Raw genomic sequence first — 14782 nt, 5'->3', positions numbered from 1 at the left:
GCAAGTATTTCACAAGGGGGGTTGCATACATATGTGCAACCTAAGTGGTCATATGCTTATATGTACATATACCCCTACTCACTACGCACCTTGGTATATTTTCTAGGTGGCTGCACTCGACGCGCACTCTAATTGGGTATATGTCTATATATGCATATAACTATACCCAATTTAGGTAGCTAATCATACGTGTAAATGGGTGGCGATTAGATGTAAATAGTGTTAGTGTCGTATATTATGTTTCGTGTGCCTACCCTAATGTACATGTACCTAGGAGTGTATGTAAGCTCCACTCAAGGGGCTTTGGAACGGACTCACCCCTTTATGTGGTTATTGCGGTAGTTGTTCTGGTTGAGGTGGCCGGCTCTGGGTGTGCCCGGCTTATTTCGTTGGGCCTATAGGTAGCGGCCTTTGCTGCTGCGGTTGAACTTGCTGTTGTTGATGTTGCTGATACTGCCGATTCAATTCATTGACTGTTGTTGTTGAATCTTACCATTTGTTATTTGTGCCAATACGTTCATGTTGCCAAAGACCGTGTTACGTATTTGATACAAAATCGATTTTATATAGTTGCAATTAATTTAAAAAAATTTCCCCGGTTTGTTGTTGTTGCCGTTTCAACGGGCACCTGAGCATATAACGTGGCTGCAACAGGTGGTTATAACTTTACTGCCTCCACCTTCAGGTACACATAACCGCTTCAATTTGTTGATCTAAATTTGGCCTTCACGAGTTCCATTCTTCCAAGTTCAGCTGCATGTATTTTAAAGTCACTTTCGGATATGTGTGACGATTAAAATTTACATAAGCATGTTTCGAAAAAGTATTCCTCTTTAGACCCAGCTGCTTCATTAGAAAATTTCATTATGATTTTATTAGAATTCTTGATTATAGATTTTTAATTGTATTTATGTACATAAAAGTTCAAGTTTATATTTTTTTTTCTATTAAACTTGTATGATGTTGATTATTAATTTAAAATACACTTTGATGCCAAGTATGTATTTACATTGAGAGAAATTCATTTTTTTTTTTTCTAAAATTTTGTTCTACTCATTCACTGTGCGCATTAGCTAGACACAATACAATTTACGGGCTGTTTTTTTTGCTCAGCTCCGCCTGAAAATCTTCCGCAACTGTCGAATTTTTAACAAAATCATGTGCTTTATTTTAAAATTTTTCCACTGCAACAAATCCAATTCGTTTTTTTTTTTTCAATCCTCCATTCTTTTTTTTTTCAGTCCTCGAAAAAATATGTATCTCTCGCACAAAATTCTTTCTTTTTTTTTCTTTACTGCGACTGCGCAGTGGAACGGCGCCGTAATATCGCGTGATTTAACTGTTCTTGCCATGGCGGAACCACACCAGGTGGTAGCCGCGGTGACAATACTGCAGCCATCATTACGAGTTCGATATATTTCGTGTTGACGAACCGATGGACTAATGTCAAAATCGTACTGCGCTGAAAGGTAAGGTGTCAATTCGCATGAAACTATGAGTCAGCTGTCCCCTTGTATGTTTACGCCATGGTGGTGGTAGTCATTGGGAATTTTCCCACATCATTGGATTAATCAGCGATGCCACCTTCTTCCATATCCTCGCCCTTAGGGCGTTCGCACGTCGACTCTCTCAAGTAGACCGTAACAAGCAGACCATAACCGCAGACCGTAACAAAATTAAATTGGAAAAAGTTGATGTTTCCATAAGCATACATGCAAAATGGTCAATGGCAACAGTGCTTATCTGTAAACGACGCACACACAAATATGTTATGTACATGTACACAGACGCACACATTGATTCCTACGGGCTTGAGAGTTCGGTCAAACGTGCTTCGTACGACAAACGTCCTTACGTACGGCACACGTCTGTGGGTAACTGCCGCATACTCCGGAGTAAGCATTAAAATTTCGGAGTATATTTTTTCTTCCTTTTTGAAAACGGGCGAACAACTAACATCAAATTGATTTGGTGGCTTGGCAAACCTTTCGATTGTGTTTTTGCCATGAAATGTATCTCAGCAAAAAAGTTATCTGCCTGATCAGATGCACATGCAGTCGGCCTAAAACGTGTAGGATGACCAATTAATGCTCCCATTAACGCACCACATTCTATCCCCCCGGATATTTATCGCGAAGAAATATTATTATTATTATTTTCAGTGTACCATACATATTTCATGCTCTTTTAATGACCTAGGGTTTGAACACCGGGCAGATTCCTGTAGGAACGACAATGGCGACCTGGTAACTGACGTACAGAGTGTGGGGGAAGACGAACCCGATACCCCGATCGCCGATGATGAAAAACACTCCCCGGCATCCAATATCACGGCTAAAAAATCACAAGGTGCCAAGTAATGGCGGGATACCCGCCGGACTGTTCAAACAGGGAGGCGAAGAGTTGGTATAAGATAAAGAAGCAAGAAAAAGTGGGTCTTGTAGTAAATTTGGACAAGATGAAGTACTTGCTGTCATCGCGGCCTTTGTAGCTTACTGTTGACGGATATAAATTCGAGACTGTGAAGGATTTCGTTCATTTGGGAAGCAGCATTAAAAACAAAAACAATATCGGCATAGAAATCAAACGGAGAATAACTCTTGCCAACAAGTGCTTCCTTAGGCAATTGAAAAGGAAAGTCCTCTCTTTGACGAACAAATTCTCGCTCTACAAGTCACTCATCATACCTGTCCTGATGTATGGCTCGGAATCATGGAAGGTGTCGAGAGAAGATGAGATGGCTCTTGGAGTATTCGAGAGAAAAGTTCTCCTGAAGGTTTATAGTCCTATGCGTGATGTCGACGGCGAGTATCGAAGGAGGTATAATGATGACCTATATGATCTTTACGCAGACATGACGATAGTGCAGCGATTGAAAATCCAAAGACTTCGCTAGGTGGGGCATGTTATGCCGATGAATGAATACGCTCCGGCAGTTTGAAAACAGAGGAAAAAGAAGACCTTCACTGAGTTGGGAGAGATAGTTGGAGGAAGATTTGACCTCGCTTGGTGCCCCCAATTGGCGACTGTTATCGCAAAACTGGGTTAGCTGGCCTCGCTGACTCAACGTACTTAATTTTTATATAAAACTTCAAGAACATACAGCACGTTGAATTTTGGCAGGATTTACAGATCGCGCCCGGACACATTTTTTGCTTAAATTGTAATCCTTCTATTCTCATTCCGTATGAAAAAAGTACAAAAACTGTGAGTTGAATGTGAAGAAACATGTCTTAAGACACGAAAAATGAATTCACGTCATTTCATCCAATCGCCCCTCGTAAACAATCAGCTTTTCATACGTATATAATAAAAACTTCAACCAAAAGATATTAGGTAGTAATACTATTTAGTTTTCAACTCGACCCAAATAAACCTTTGAGAAAAGTAGTAGAGGTAAGAGCGGAGCAAAATACTCCAATTGGAATAAAGTCTGAACACGGGGTCAGCAATGAAACATGTTGTCAAAAGCGTGACGTCACGACGAGAAAATTTATTTCACAGCTAACTATGATTTTGTGCTCTCTCATTTTTTAATGCGGGATCTGTTTTTTGGGTGTTTTGCGCTAAACTTCGGGGAATACCCGATACAATAAATATGCTGATACACTATTGACAGCATACACACTGCTCCTTCCAAAGGTCATAAAGAAATTATTGAAACTTTGTTACAACTTGTAAGCCACAGTAAATTGATTTTATTAATGCTAAAACAATAGTTACAAAGTTGCATGTTACTACTGAAAATTGCTTTTTCGATGCTTTAAAGTCTTTTGTGCAATTTATAACATCAAGAATAAAGAAGGTAAAACACCATTTGATCTTTTTCGAGACCAGAATATTACTAACCTATTGAAATTAGTAGAAGAGCTGTTTGAGAATGTAAAAAGTGGTAATGTTGAAATTATCAGTAAGCTGAAAGAAATTAAACCCGATAAGCGCGTAGCTGTGACGAACGCTCGTAATGATCAAGACAAGATATTAGTCCAGGTTGCAGTAATCGATAAACACTCAAACCTTACAAATAAATTATAAGAAATATTAAAAAGTCCAGATTGGAGTTTACAAGATGTCAGCGTAGAAAATCGAGTAAAGTGTGAAGTTATAGCTCTCTTAAATGAAACTAATGAGGGTGCCAAGATCCAAAGAAATATACGAAATAGTGAAATTTACGAGGATTTTAAAAATTTGCTAAATAATATTAACAAAGAATTAGAAAAAGCAGTCTATGAACGAAACTTAGCTCTGCAGGTGCTAATGCTAACCTTAGAGTAGAACGGAATAGAGATACATACGTTACTTCATACTACTAGTAGTATAAAAATTACTGAAGAGCTTTTATTAGGTGGTGCTGAAGTTAATGCAAGAAACATGTATAGTGAAACTCCACTACATTCTGCTATGAAACATGGTGCTGATGTAAATGCAACAAACCGTACTAATATTGATGTAAATATATCGCAGAGAGAGCTTATGCGTAGCTTTTATCAAGAACATAAACAGTTTCTATCACGTTCTTACACATCAAAAGAGGAATTTATTAGAGAATATAAAAAACTCTACTGTAGTAAAACAAAAGCTAAAGAACTTTATCTTCTGATTTTAACTGAACTCGAAGACGCAATATCAGGTGGTAATATCGACAGCTTAGAAAAATTAAGCAACTTTATTGATTACATAAGTGATGCAGAAGATCAAGTAACTTTGAGAGACTATTATGATAATGCTAACAACCCTATTAAGAGTACTAACATAGTTATCTTAGCTTGTAAACATAATAAGGTAAAGATTTTAGAATACCTACTTGGCAGTAATAGTAAAATTCTCAGTAATTTATCTGTTGGCATCAGAGAAACTACTATATTACCAGATGATGGGGATGAAACATACCATAATGCGTTTTATTATGCTATACGTTCAGGCAATGTTGAGCTTCTTGATACACTCATTAATAAATGGCCAGATAATTATTTTGCTGTTCATTTCAAAAAATTAGATGAAATTCTTTCACGAGCTTATGAGGAATTAAAACTAAAGAACGTATTATTAACAGAAGAGATAGAAATTTTTGTTGAAAATAAGTTGATAAACCTCCGTTTTTTTTCTAGTGCTCCTGTACAAAAACAGAATGTCAAAAAGAGTTATCTTAATAACACCAGAGAACGGATTGAGTTAGTACTACAAAACGTTAGTTTGCTAAAGGCAGAGTATTCAAACACAGAAAAAGTAGATGAAAAGTTTTTATTCATAGCAAAGTTTATTGCACAAAATATTCATATATTAAAGCGGCAGTTGAAATCCACCTACGATAGACTGCCTTGGGAAGAAATGGAATTTTGTTTAGTTAGCTTTATTTTTTCTCACATAAAGCGACAAGAAATTAATTTATTTTATCATACTGTTTTGAATAAAACCAAGATATTAAAGTACTTAGAAAATTTTGCAAAGAAACTTGAAACCGAAAAAAATATAGAAGGTATAAATATTGGTGAAATCGCTGATCTTACAAAGTTAAAACGTGAGAAAGTTGTTGCAGAGATCATTAGCAACTATCCACAGTTTGAAGAGTTATATAATGATTATCAACAAATTAGGGATATTCATTCTTTAGAGAAAATAAGTGATTATATAAAGTTGGCATTATCAGCTAATGCTAAAGAAAGGGAAGGACAGTTAATTATTACGCGGGCTTTACAGGTTATTGGTGAATATTTAAAAAACACACTAGAATCTCCCAAGTTATCTAGCACTACAAGCGAGCTTCTTCTACTATCATTGCCAAAGAACACAAGAGAAGTCATTATAGATTTACGTAACTCACTATCGCATGCTTATTCACTCTCTAAAAGAACAGAGATTGAGGAAAATACAGATGTTAATTTTTTTATTGGTGTTCAAAATGACACTAAGAAAGTTGGTGATGTGATTACTAGTATTTTTTATGAAAACAAAATTAAAACTATTAGAATACTTCTAAAAAAAATTATTAATAGTGAGAACTTGGATGAGATAAAAGAAGTCACCGAAGCGTTTAGCAACGCTGAATTAGATGAAATAACCACAGGAAACTTTGTAATAATGGAACACGAAAAGCTTAAAAAGCTCATTGCAGAACTAAGCAATAGTGTAACGGAAAATACAAGTTACGAGCAAGAGCTGTTTAATAAAATTAATAACATACTCAATTGTTCAGGAACTCAATCAGAAAATATCAGAACTGATTATATTACAGGGTTTGCATTATTAAAGAGTTTAAGTATTGGCTTTAGTGATAATAAGATTGACCATAACGTTATTAGGGGAATGAAATTTCGTGTTAAGAAAATATTAGAGTATATTCTTCCCCGCATAGAATCTCACAGCCTTAAAGAGATTGCTGAGCTATCGCGGAAGTTTTTTCATAGTGTTAAGTCAAGAATACAAGAACAAGACAACATTGATGAAGTAAATAGATTAACTTGCGAAATTTTTTATATTGCTGAATTTGGAACAGGTGATATCAAATGGATTGAGGAATTAAGAGAAAAGTTGAATGAGAAGGGTTCTTTTATTCCTGCATACAAACAAAAGAAAACTTACAATATAAAAAAAAAAAAATTTAATAACCAACTTGCACTGAAGCTAACTGAACTGAAAAGTATTTTAAAGAATAACGCATTGAGTGGTAAATTAATCGAAAAACTCCCTTCCTATAAGTGTAATAAGAAATTGCAAGCAGTAGTAGAAATGCTTGTTTTGGATATAATGTCAATCTTAGGCAGCTCAAAGAATTATCTAGAAAACAATTTACTTTTCTTAGATGAGAATACTCCTTTACTAACTGGAAAATGTTTGCGTAATCACTTAGCACACGATAATGCCTTGGTTGATGTATTGTTATCTGATCCCTCAATAGCGGTTATCATAAACGCTAAAAAACTTACTTCAGAAAACATAATGAAAAGTAAGAAAAAAGTTGGCAAGTTAGTGAAAGACGATCCTTCCAAATTGAAGGATAAATACGTTCAAGGTGTTATTACTATTACTAATCAGGAAAGAATGTTTGTCGCATTGCAAGAAGGGAATCTCGAAGACTTAAAGAGTTATCTAAAAAAAGGAGCAGACATCAATGCTAGAAGTATTAACTTATGGACTACATTGCATTTTGCTGCTAAGGCACCTAGTCTTGAAATTGTAAGATTTGTTCTTAATCAAAATTTAGACGTTAATGTTAAAGATATTAATGGTCAAAGCCCACTACATATCGCTGCTGCACATGGGCGAACACATATTGTGAAGTTTTTTGTAGCGGAAGCTGGTTTATATGTTGATGATGCAGATAATCATGGCAAAACAGCACTACACATTGCAGCCCAACATGGTCACAAGGATACTGTTGAGGTTTTATTAAAAAATAAAGCCAGTACTGTTGCTCAAGATATGAGTGGTAATTCACCTTTATATTTTGCAATAGGAAATAATCATGTTAATGTTGCTAACGTTCTACTAGAAAAAGATACGAATGTTGATAGTAATGAGGCCAATGGTGGCTTTACTCCATTGCATGCAGCTGCAGAATGTGGTTACCTGGAATTAGTTAATTTCTTACTTCAAAATAAGGCAGACGTTAATGCTAGAAATGACAGAGATTGGACACCATTACATGCAGCGGCGTTAAATGGCCATCTGGAAATAGTAAACGCTTTAATTCTGAAAGGGGCAAATGTTAATGCTAGTGTCATAGATGGTTGTACACCATTACACTATGCAATAGAAAACGGTCATGAAAAGGTAGCTAATATTTTATTGAAGCATGGAGCTAATGCTAATGTTGTTGACAAAACCTATAATAATACACCTTTGCACTATGCAGCAAAAGATGGACATGAGAAAATTGTTAAGGCTTTACTGATAAATAAGGCAAATGCTAGTATTACCACTGTGGAAGGTATAACCCCACTACATTTTGCAGTGCAGAGTGGCCACTTGAAGATAGTTGTTGCTCTTCTTGAGCATGGGGTTAACATTTGCGCTAAAGATAAAAATAATGCTACGCCATTACACTATGCAGCAGAGAGTGGCCATACGGCAGTTGCTGAGCTTTTAATAAAAAATTTAGTAGAAATCAATGATAAAGCAAATAATAATCTAACACCATTACATGTAGCTGCTCTGAAAGGTCACAAAGATATTATTGAACTCCTAATAAGAAATAAAGCGGAAGTTAGAGCTCAAGATATTACGGGTAGTACACCATTACATGCAGCTGCTATGAACGGTAGCAAAGATGTTATTGATCTCTTGATAAAAAATAAAGCTGAAGTCGATCCTAGAACTAATGATGGTACGACACCATTACATTTAGCTGCTCTAAATGGCCATGGAGATGCTGTTGTTTTCCTAATAAAAAATAAAGCTAAAGTAAATGCTAGAACTTATTATGGTTCTACACCGTTACATGCAGCTGTTTTAGGAGACCATAAAGACGTTGTTAATCTTTTAATAAAAAATAAAGCTAAAGTTAACGCGGAAGGTATTGCAGGCAGTACACCATTACATGTAGCTGTGGAAGCAGGCCATAAGGAAATCGTTGAGATTCTGGTAGCAAATGGAGCCAATGTTAATGTTAAGAGCAATAACCTAACACCATTGCTTTCTGCTATTAAATGTAATCATAAGGAAATCGTTGAAGTTCTTATAGCAAATGGAGCTAATGTTACTGTAGAAGGTGGTCAACCTTTATTCCTCGCAGTTCTTGCTGGCTACAAAGATATTGTAGAGATTTTGCTAAGAAATAAAGCTAATGTTAACACAAAAGGTCCTGAAAATACTACACTATTGCATTTTGCTGCTAAAAGAGGGCATAAGGAGATAGTAAATGCTCTCATAACAAATGGAGCTAACGTTGATGCTATGACTATTAATGGTGCAACACCGTTATATCTTGCAGCACAAGGAGGTCATGCGGAAATTGCTGAAACTTTAATAGCAAATAGGGCTAATGTTAACATTGTAAATGTTGAAGGTGCTCCGCTACATATAGCTGCAGGACGCGGCCATGATAATGTTGTTCAAGTCCTATTAAGTAATGGAGCAAAAATTAATGTTAAAGACAATAAGAGTAGAACATCTTTAGAATTAGCAGTGGCACATGGTCATTTGCAAGTGGTTAAAATGTTACTGCAGTATAAAAAAGTAGATATGAATGGTAAATGCTATAATAATTGGACTATACTGCACATTGCTTCACAGGAAAGTAACTTAAAAATGGTAAAATTTCTAGTAGCTAAAGGGTCTAATATTAATGCTAAAAATGCCGGTGGATCAAAGCCTATACACATTGCAGCTAGAGAAGGTTATAAAGATACCGTAGAGTTTTTCCTTAGCAAGGGATTGAGTATTAATGAGCTTGGTGCAGCTAACCAGACATTACTACACTATACTGCAATAGAAGGTCGGTTAGAAGTTGTAAAGTATTTGATTGCACAAGGTGCTGACGTTAATGCTAAAGATACTAATGGCTTAACCCCTATGCATATTGCTGCTCATTTTGGTTACAAAGACTTTATTGAAGTTTTATTGAAAAATGGTGCAGTTTATAACGCGGTTGACAAGCTTTGTAGAAGACCATTAGAAATGACTAACAATAAAGACGTTGTCAATCTATTAGCATCAACTGATAAATTATTTGAGGCTGTAAAACATAATAGCTCTTCAGAGGTTGAGAATTACATTAAAGCAGGAGTGTTTGTTAATGCCAAAAATGCTAAGAGTGTGACACCATTATATTATGCTGCATGGAAGGGCTATGATGGAGTTGTCAATATTCTATTACAAAATAAAGCTAATCCTAATGTGGTTGGTAACAAGGGGTTTACTCCTCTGCATTATGCTGCTAAGTTCTCTCACTTAAAAGTTGTAAAGGCCCTATTGTCTTATGGTGCAGTATACAATGCTGTCTCTGACACTGGGAAAACACCATCTGATTTTACTGTGGATAAAAGTATTACTAGCTTATTTAAACTAGTCAGTGAATCATTTAAAAAGGTTAAAAATGGTAATGCTCAAGTTATTAGTGACCTAAATAATATAAAGGATATTGATACAGTTAAAGCAGTGATGAGTGCTCGTAATAGAGAGAACAAAACGTTAGTAGTTGCTGCAGTACATAGTAACTTTTCAAAAGTGGAGCAGTTGAAGCAGATATCGCAAAGTGACATATCCGCTCAGATTGATATAGCTTTAGAGCTCTCGAATCAAGGCAATTACCAAAAAGCCTTAAGTATTTTCAGAAGCGCATTTGAAAGAAGAAAAGAAATACTAGGACCAGACAATCCTGGTACTTTAGATATTCAGACATATATGGCCAAAGTGCTATATAAGCAAGGAATTTACCAAGAAGCTTTAAATATGCTTGAAGAGATTTTTCAGAAACAAAAAGAAATGCTGGATTTAAACGATAAGGATACTTTAAGTACAAGAAGTGCAATCGCTTTAGTGCTGCATAGACAGGGGAAAGATGAAGAAGCTTTTAACATTTATCAAGAAGTCTATCAGAGACAAAAGGAAATACTAGGGTCAAACCATCCAGAGACCCTAAATACTCAGTTTCACATGGCATTAGTATTGAATAAACAGGGAAAATACGAAGAAGCGTTAAATATCAATAGGGCCGTTTTTGAAAAGAGAAAAGAAACACTAGGTACACATGATCCAGCCACTGTGATTGCCAAAAATAATATAGCAATGGTACTAGCTAACCAAGGTAAATACGAAGAGTCCTTAAAAATCTATAAAGAGGTTTTTGAAAAGAAGAAAATAATTTTAGGTATTAATCATGCTGATACCTTGAGAACGTTACATAACATTGCTGGGGTACTCTGCAGTCAAAAAAAATATAATGAAGCCTTGAAAGCTTTTCAAGAGGTTTTAGATATCCAGAAAAAAGCGTTACAACCAAATCACCCAGAAGCCTTGAATACTCAATACAACATAGCAAATGTACTTTTTACTCAAGGGAAATTGATCAGCGCACTTAAAGTCTACAGAGAAAGTTTTGATCAAAGGAAAGCTGTTTTTGGACCAAGTCATCCGAGTGTTTTAGATATTTTAAAAAAGATAGAGCTAATTAATTTAAAATTCAAGCTTGAGGGTAGCGAAGCATCAGAGGTTCTCCAGCATCTGCAGAAAGATATCAACATTGCTGCTAGTAAAGGTGATATACGAACTGTTCAGCGTCTGTTAAAAGATGGAGCTGATGCCAACGATAAAGATATTCATGGAAGAACACCGTTACATTACGCTGTTAGCAATGGACACATAGATATTGTAAACATCTTACTAACAAATGGAGCTAATGTTGGTCAAGTTACTAATAAAGGTAATACACCATTACACACTGCTTCTTCCAAATATTACAAAGAAATTGTTGAGATTCTGTTACAAAATATCAGTCGTGATAAATTAAATGACTTTGTTAATGCCAAAACTACTTCTAGTGGCACTACATCGCTTCATGTTGCAGCTAAAGGTGGCTCCTTGGAAGTTGTAAAATCTTTATTAAAATATGGTGCAATTTATAACATTGAGAACAATGAAGGTAAAATACCAATTGATTTATCTAAGGACCAAACAGTTACTAACCTACTGAAATTAATTGAAGAAGTGTTTAGAGATATAAAAAATGGTAATGTTGAATCTATCAGCAAGCTAGGAACAGTAAAACCTGATGAGTTCTTAGCTATAACAAATGCTCGTAATAATCAAGGGAATACATTATTACAAGTTGCTATAGCCAATAAACATAAGAATATCGCAGGTAAATTGTTAAAAATGCAGAAAGAGCCAGATCAAAATTTACAAGACGTCAATATAGAAAGTGGAGTTAAAAGTTTGAAACTTTGAATAATGCTATTGAGATATTTATATATAAACCAAGTTAAAGTACATTATAGAAAAAAGTACAAGTTTTTGGTGCATGGGTTACTTTATACTCTGCATCACAGCTATATGTTTACCATTTGATTCCATTAGACATATTTAACGCCCATTATTTTTTTGTATTGCTTAATTGAATAATATGAATATACATATTTTATAAAATATTATTTTTATAAATAATTTGACATTTATTTACCTTATTTTGGCTATTTTATTTTGTGAGTCAAATGTGACCACGGTCAATGAGTCACATGTGAACATATAGGACCATAAGAAATAATTTAAGTTTTTGAATCACAATAACGGTAAATTGATATAGAAATGTCAAAAGCGTGTATCAGTGTGCTTTTTTGTTCAATTGAAGTTAGAAGTATATACAAAAATTGAAGAAAATGAGAAAAAGGTATCAGAAAAAAAATTTCGAAATTTTCTTTCATTTTCCTAAAGTTTAGGCATTGTGAATTCATACAAGTAAAAATCTTTCTATTCCTCCATTGCCATACCTACCTGTCAAATAATAGCTGACAGGGAGAACGGCTGTCGCGAATGGCCAGAGAATGGAAGCAAGGTTTAATTTTTTGTTCGCGGTTATTAAATTGAAGTGCCATGAATTGCCCATTTGTGTTTCAAATCAGCTTTTCTTTTAAATGTGTATACAGAGAATCACACTACATATTATTATTCATTTCTAAAATCCAGTTAATAGATTAAGTATGAGCAGCCAGTTATGCGAACAATTGAAAATATGTAAATAATGCAATGTACCAATCGTCTACAAAAATGTTTAAAAAGACTATTGAGCAAATGATTTTATTAATCGAACAGCGATTAAACAGGTGATCGAGGCTGTTTACTATTGTGAACGTTTTTACAAACATTCGCCACCTGTATGAATTCACAATGTTTAGGTCTTTTGATATACGCTCACATAGAATTCACAAATATATAACGACACGTTCATACAAAGAAAGCGTTTTTGTTGTTGTAGCGATAAGGTTGCTCCCCGAAGGCTTTGGGGAGTGTTATCGATGTGATGCTCCTTTGCCGGATACAGATCCGGTACGCTCCGTTACCACATCACCATTAAGGTGCTGGCCCGACCATCTCGGGAACGATTTATGTGGCCACATTCAACCTTCAGGCCATCCCCTCCCTCCCCAACACCAAGTTCCATGAGGAGCTTAGGGTCGCCAGAGCCTCGTCTGTTAGTGAAACAGGATTCGCCGCGGATAGGTGAGGTTGACAATTGGGTTTGGAGAAGCTATATATTGCGCTGTCAACCTGCAGGGTTGCGCTACACAGCCCCTTGAATCTGGTATTTTAGTCACATCTTACGACAGGCATACCTACCACGGGTATATTCTGACCCCTAACCCGCTGGTGTCTTTAAGTTGTATAAAGAAATGAGTCATATGTGACTCATGAACTTATTTCAATACGCTATTGTGAGTCACATATGACTCATTGGACAAGGGAAGTTGTTAAACTTATATACTGTGGATAATATATCATCTATTTAAGATTATATCAATATAAGGAAAATGTTATAATCTGGAGGGCAAGTCGTTATGCTAGGTGTAGTTTTTACTGTAGTCAAACCCGTTTATTTTAAGTAAAACTTTAATAAATGTAACTTTTATGTAACAGAAAAACTATGGGACGTATATTAAATATTACAAAATGAAAATATGTATTAACTAACAGCCCGTGTGTGACGTTGCTCGCAAAACGGATGTTTATTGTTGTACAAAATAATAACAAATTATATGTGAATTATGTCTATCTATGCTTTTTCCTTACTTCATCTCACTTTTTGAATTTACGCTCTGTTAGTAACTAATACTAAATATATAAATAAGTAATAAATTTGTACTAGTATTAAGTAAACATTTCAAATATGACACTGTAAAAACTGTCTTATATGTGCATTAAATAAATTGAATTGAATTGAATATATGTTATTGAAAAGAGAATTACTCTAAATATACTTACTTACTTACTTAATTGGCGCTTAACCGTCTAAACGGTTATGGCCGTCCAACAAGGCGCGCCAGTCGCTCTTTCGCTCCGCCAACCGGCGCCAATTGGTCACACCAAGGGAGTTTAAATCGTTTTCCACCTGGTCCTTCCAACGGAGTGGGGGCCGCCCTCTACCTCTGCTTCCATAGGCGGGTTCCGATAGAAACACTTTCTTGGCCGGAGCATCATCTTTCATTCGCATAACATGGCCTAGCCAGCGCAGCCGCTGCGTTTTAATTCGCTGGACTATGTTGATGTCTGCGTATAGCTCGTACAGCTCATCATTAAATCTTCTTCGGTACTCGCCATCGCCAACGCGTAGAGGTCCATAAATCTTTCGAAGAACTTTTCTCTCGAACACTCCCAAAGCCGCTTCATCTGCTGTTGTCATGGTCCATGTTTCTGCCCCATATAGCAGGACGGGTACGATAAGTGACTTGTAGAGTATGATTTTCGTTCGCCGAGAGAGGACTTTACTTTTCAATTGCCTACCTAGTCCAAAGTAGCATTTATTGGCAAGATTGATTCTTCGCTGGACTCTAAATATACATATGTGATATTTATTTAATTCTATAACTTAAAGTACTTCCGAATACACCACATTTTTATACCCATCGTGCTTTGTACACAGAGTATATTAACTTTGATTTGATAACGGTTGGTTGTACAGGTATAAAGGAATCGAGATAGATATAGACTTCCATATATCAAACTCATCAGTATCGAAAAAAAAATTTGATTGAGCCATGCCCGTCCGTCCGTTCGTTAACACGATAACTTGAGTAAATATTAAGATATCTTCACCAAATTTGGTACACGAGCTTATCTGGACCCAGAATAGATT

General features: G+C 35.6%; 1 protein-coding gene across 5 annotated transcripts; it reads left to right on the top strand.

Annotated features, from left to right (window-relative positions):
• The first annotated feature begins 3635 nt into the window (after positions 1–3635).
• Positions 3636–13840, top strand: LOC137240645 (uncharacterized). Of its 5 annotated transcripts, none has more exons than XM_067767152.1 (3): positions 3636–3805; positions 3866–7426; positions 7490–13840. In XM_067767152.1, the coding sequence occupies exons 2-3, from the start codon at positions 4372–4374 to the stop codon at positions 11881–11883; spliced, it is 7449 nt and encodes a 2482-aa protein (XP_067623253.1). In that variant the 5' UTR covers positions 3636–3805; positions 3866–4371; the 3' UTR covers positions 11884–13840. The 5 variants fall into 5 exon arrangements, with proteins under 5 accessions (XP_067623253.1, XP_067623254.1, XP_067623255.1 ...); XM_067767153.1 differs by having other exon boundaries at positions 3866–10744; positions 10808–13840; XM_067767154.1 differs by having other exon boundaries at positions 3866–11359; positions 11478–11677.
• Positions 13841–14782: the final 942 nt, after the last annotated feature.

Source organism: Eurosta solidaginis, chromosome 2 (genome assembly GCF_040869045.1).
Source record: "Eurosta solidaginis isolate ZX-2024a chromosome 2, ASM4086904v1, whole genome shotgun sequence".
Classification (NCBI taxonomy): Eukaryota; Metazoa; Arthropoda; class Insecta; order Diptera; family Tephritidae; genus Eurosta; species Eurosta solidaginis.
Note: the sequence above shows the minus strand (reverse complement) of the source record. Positions and strands in the feature narration are given on the sequence as shown.

Excerpts from the sequence above, each read along its gene's own strand:
- LOC137240645 (XM_067767150.1), top strand. The coding sequence starts at position 4,372 with ATGTATAGTGAAACTCCACTACATTCTGCTATGAAACATGGTGCTGAT.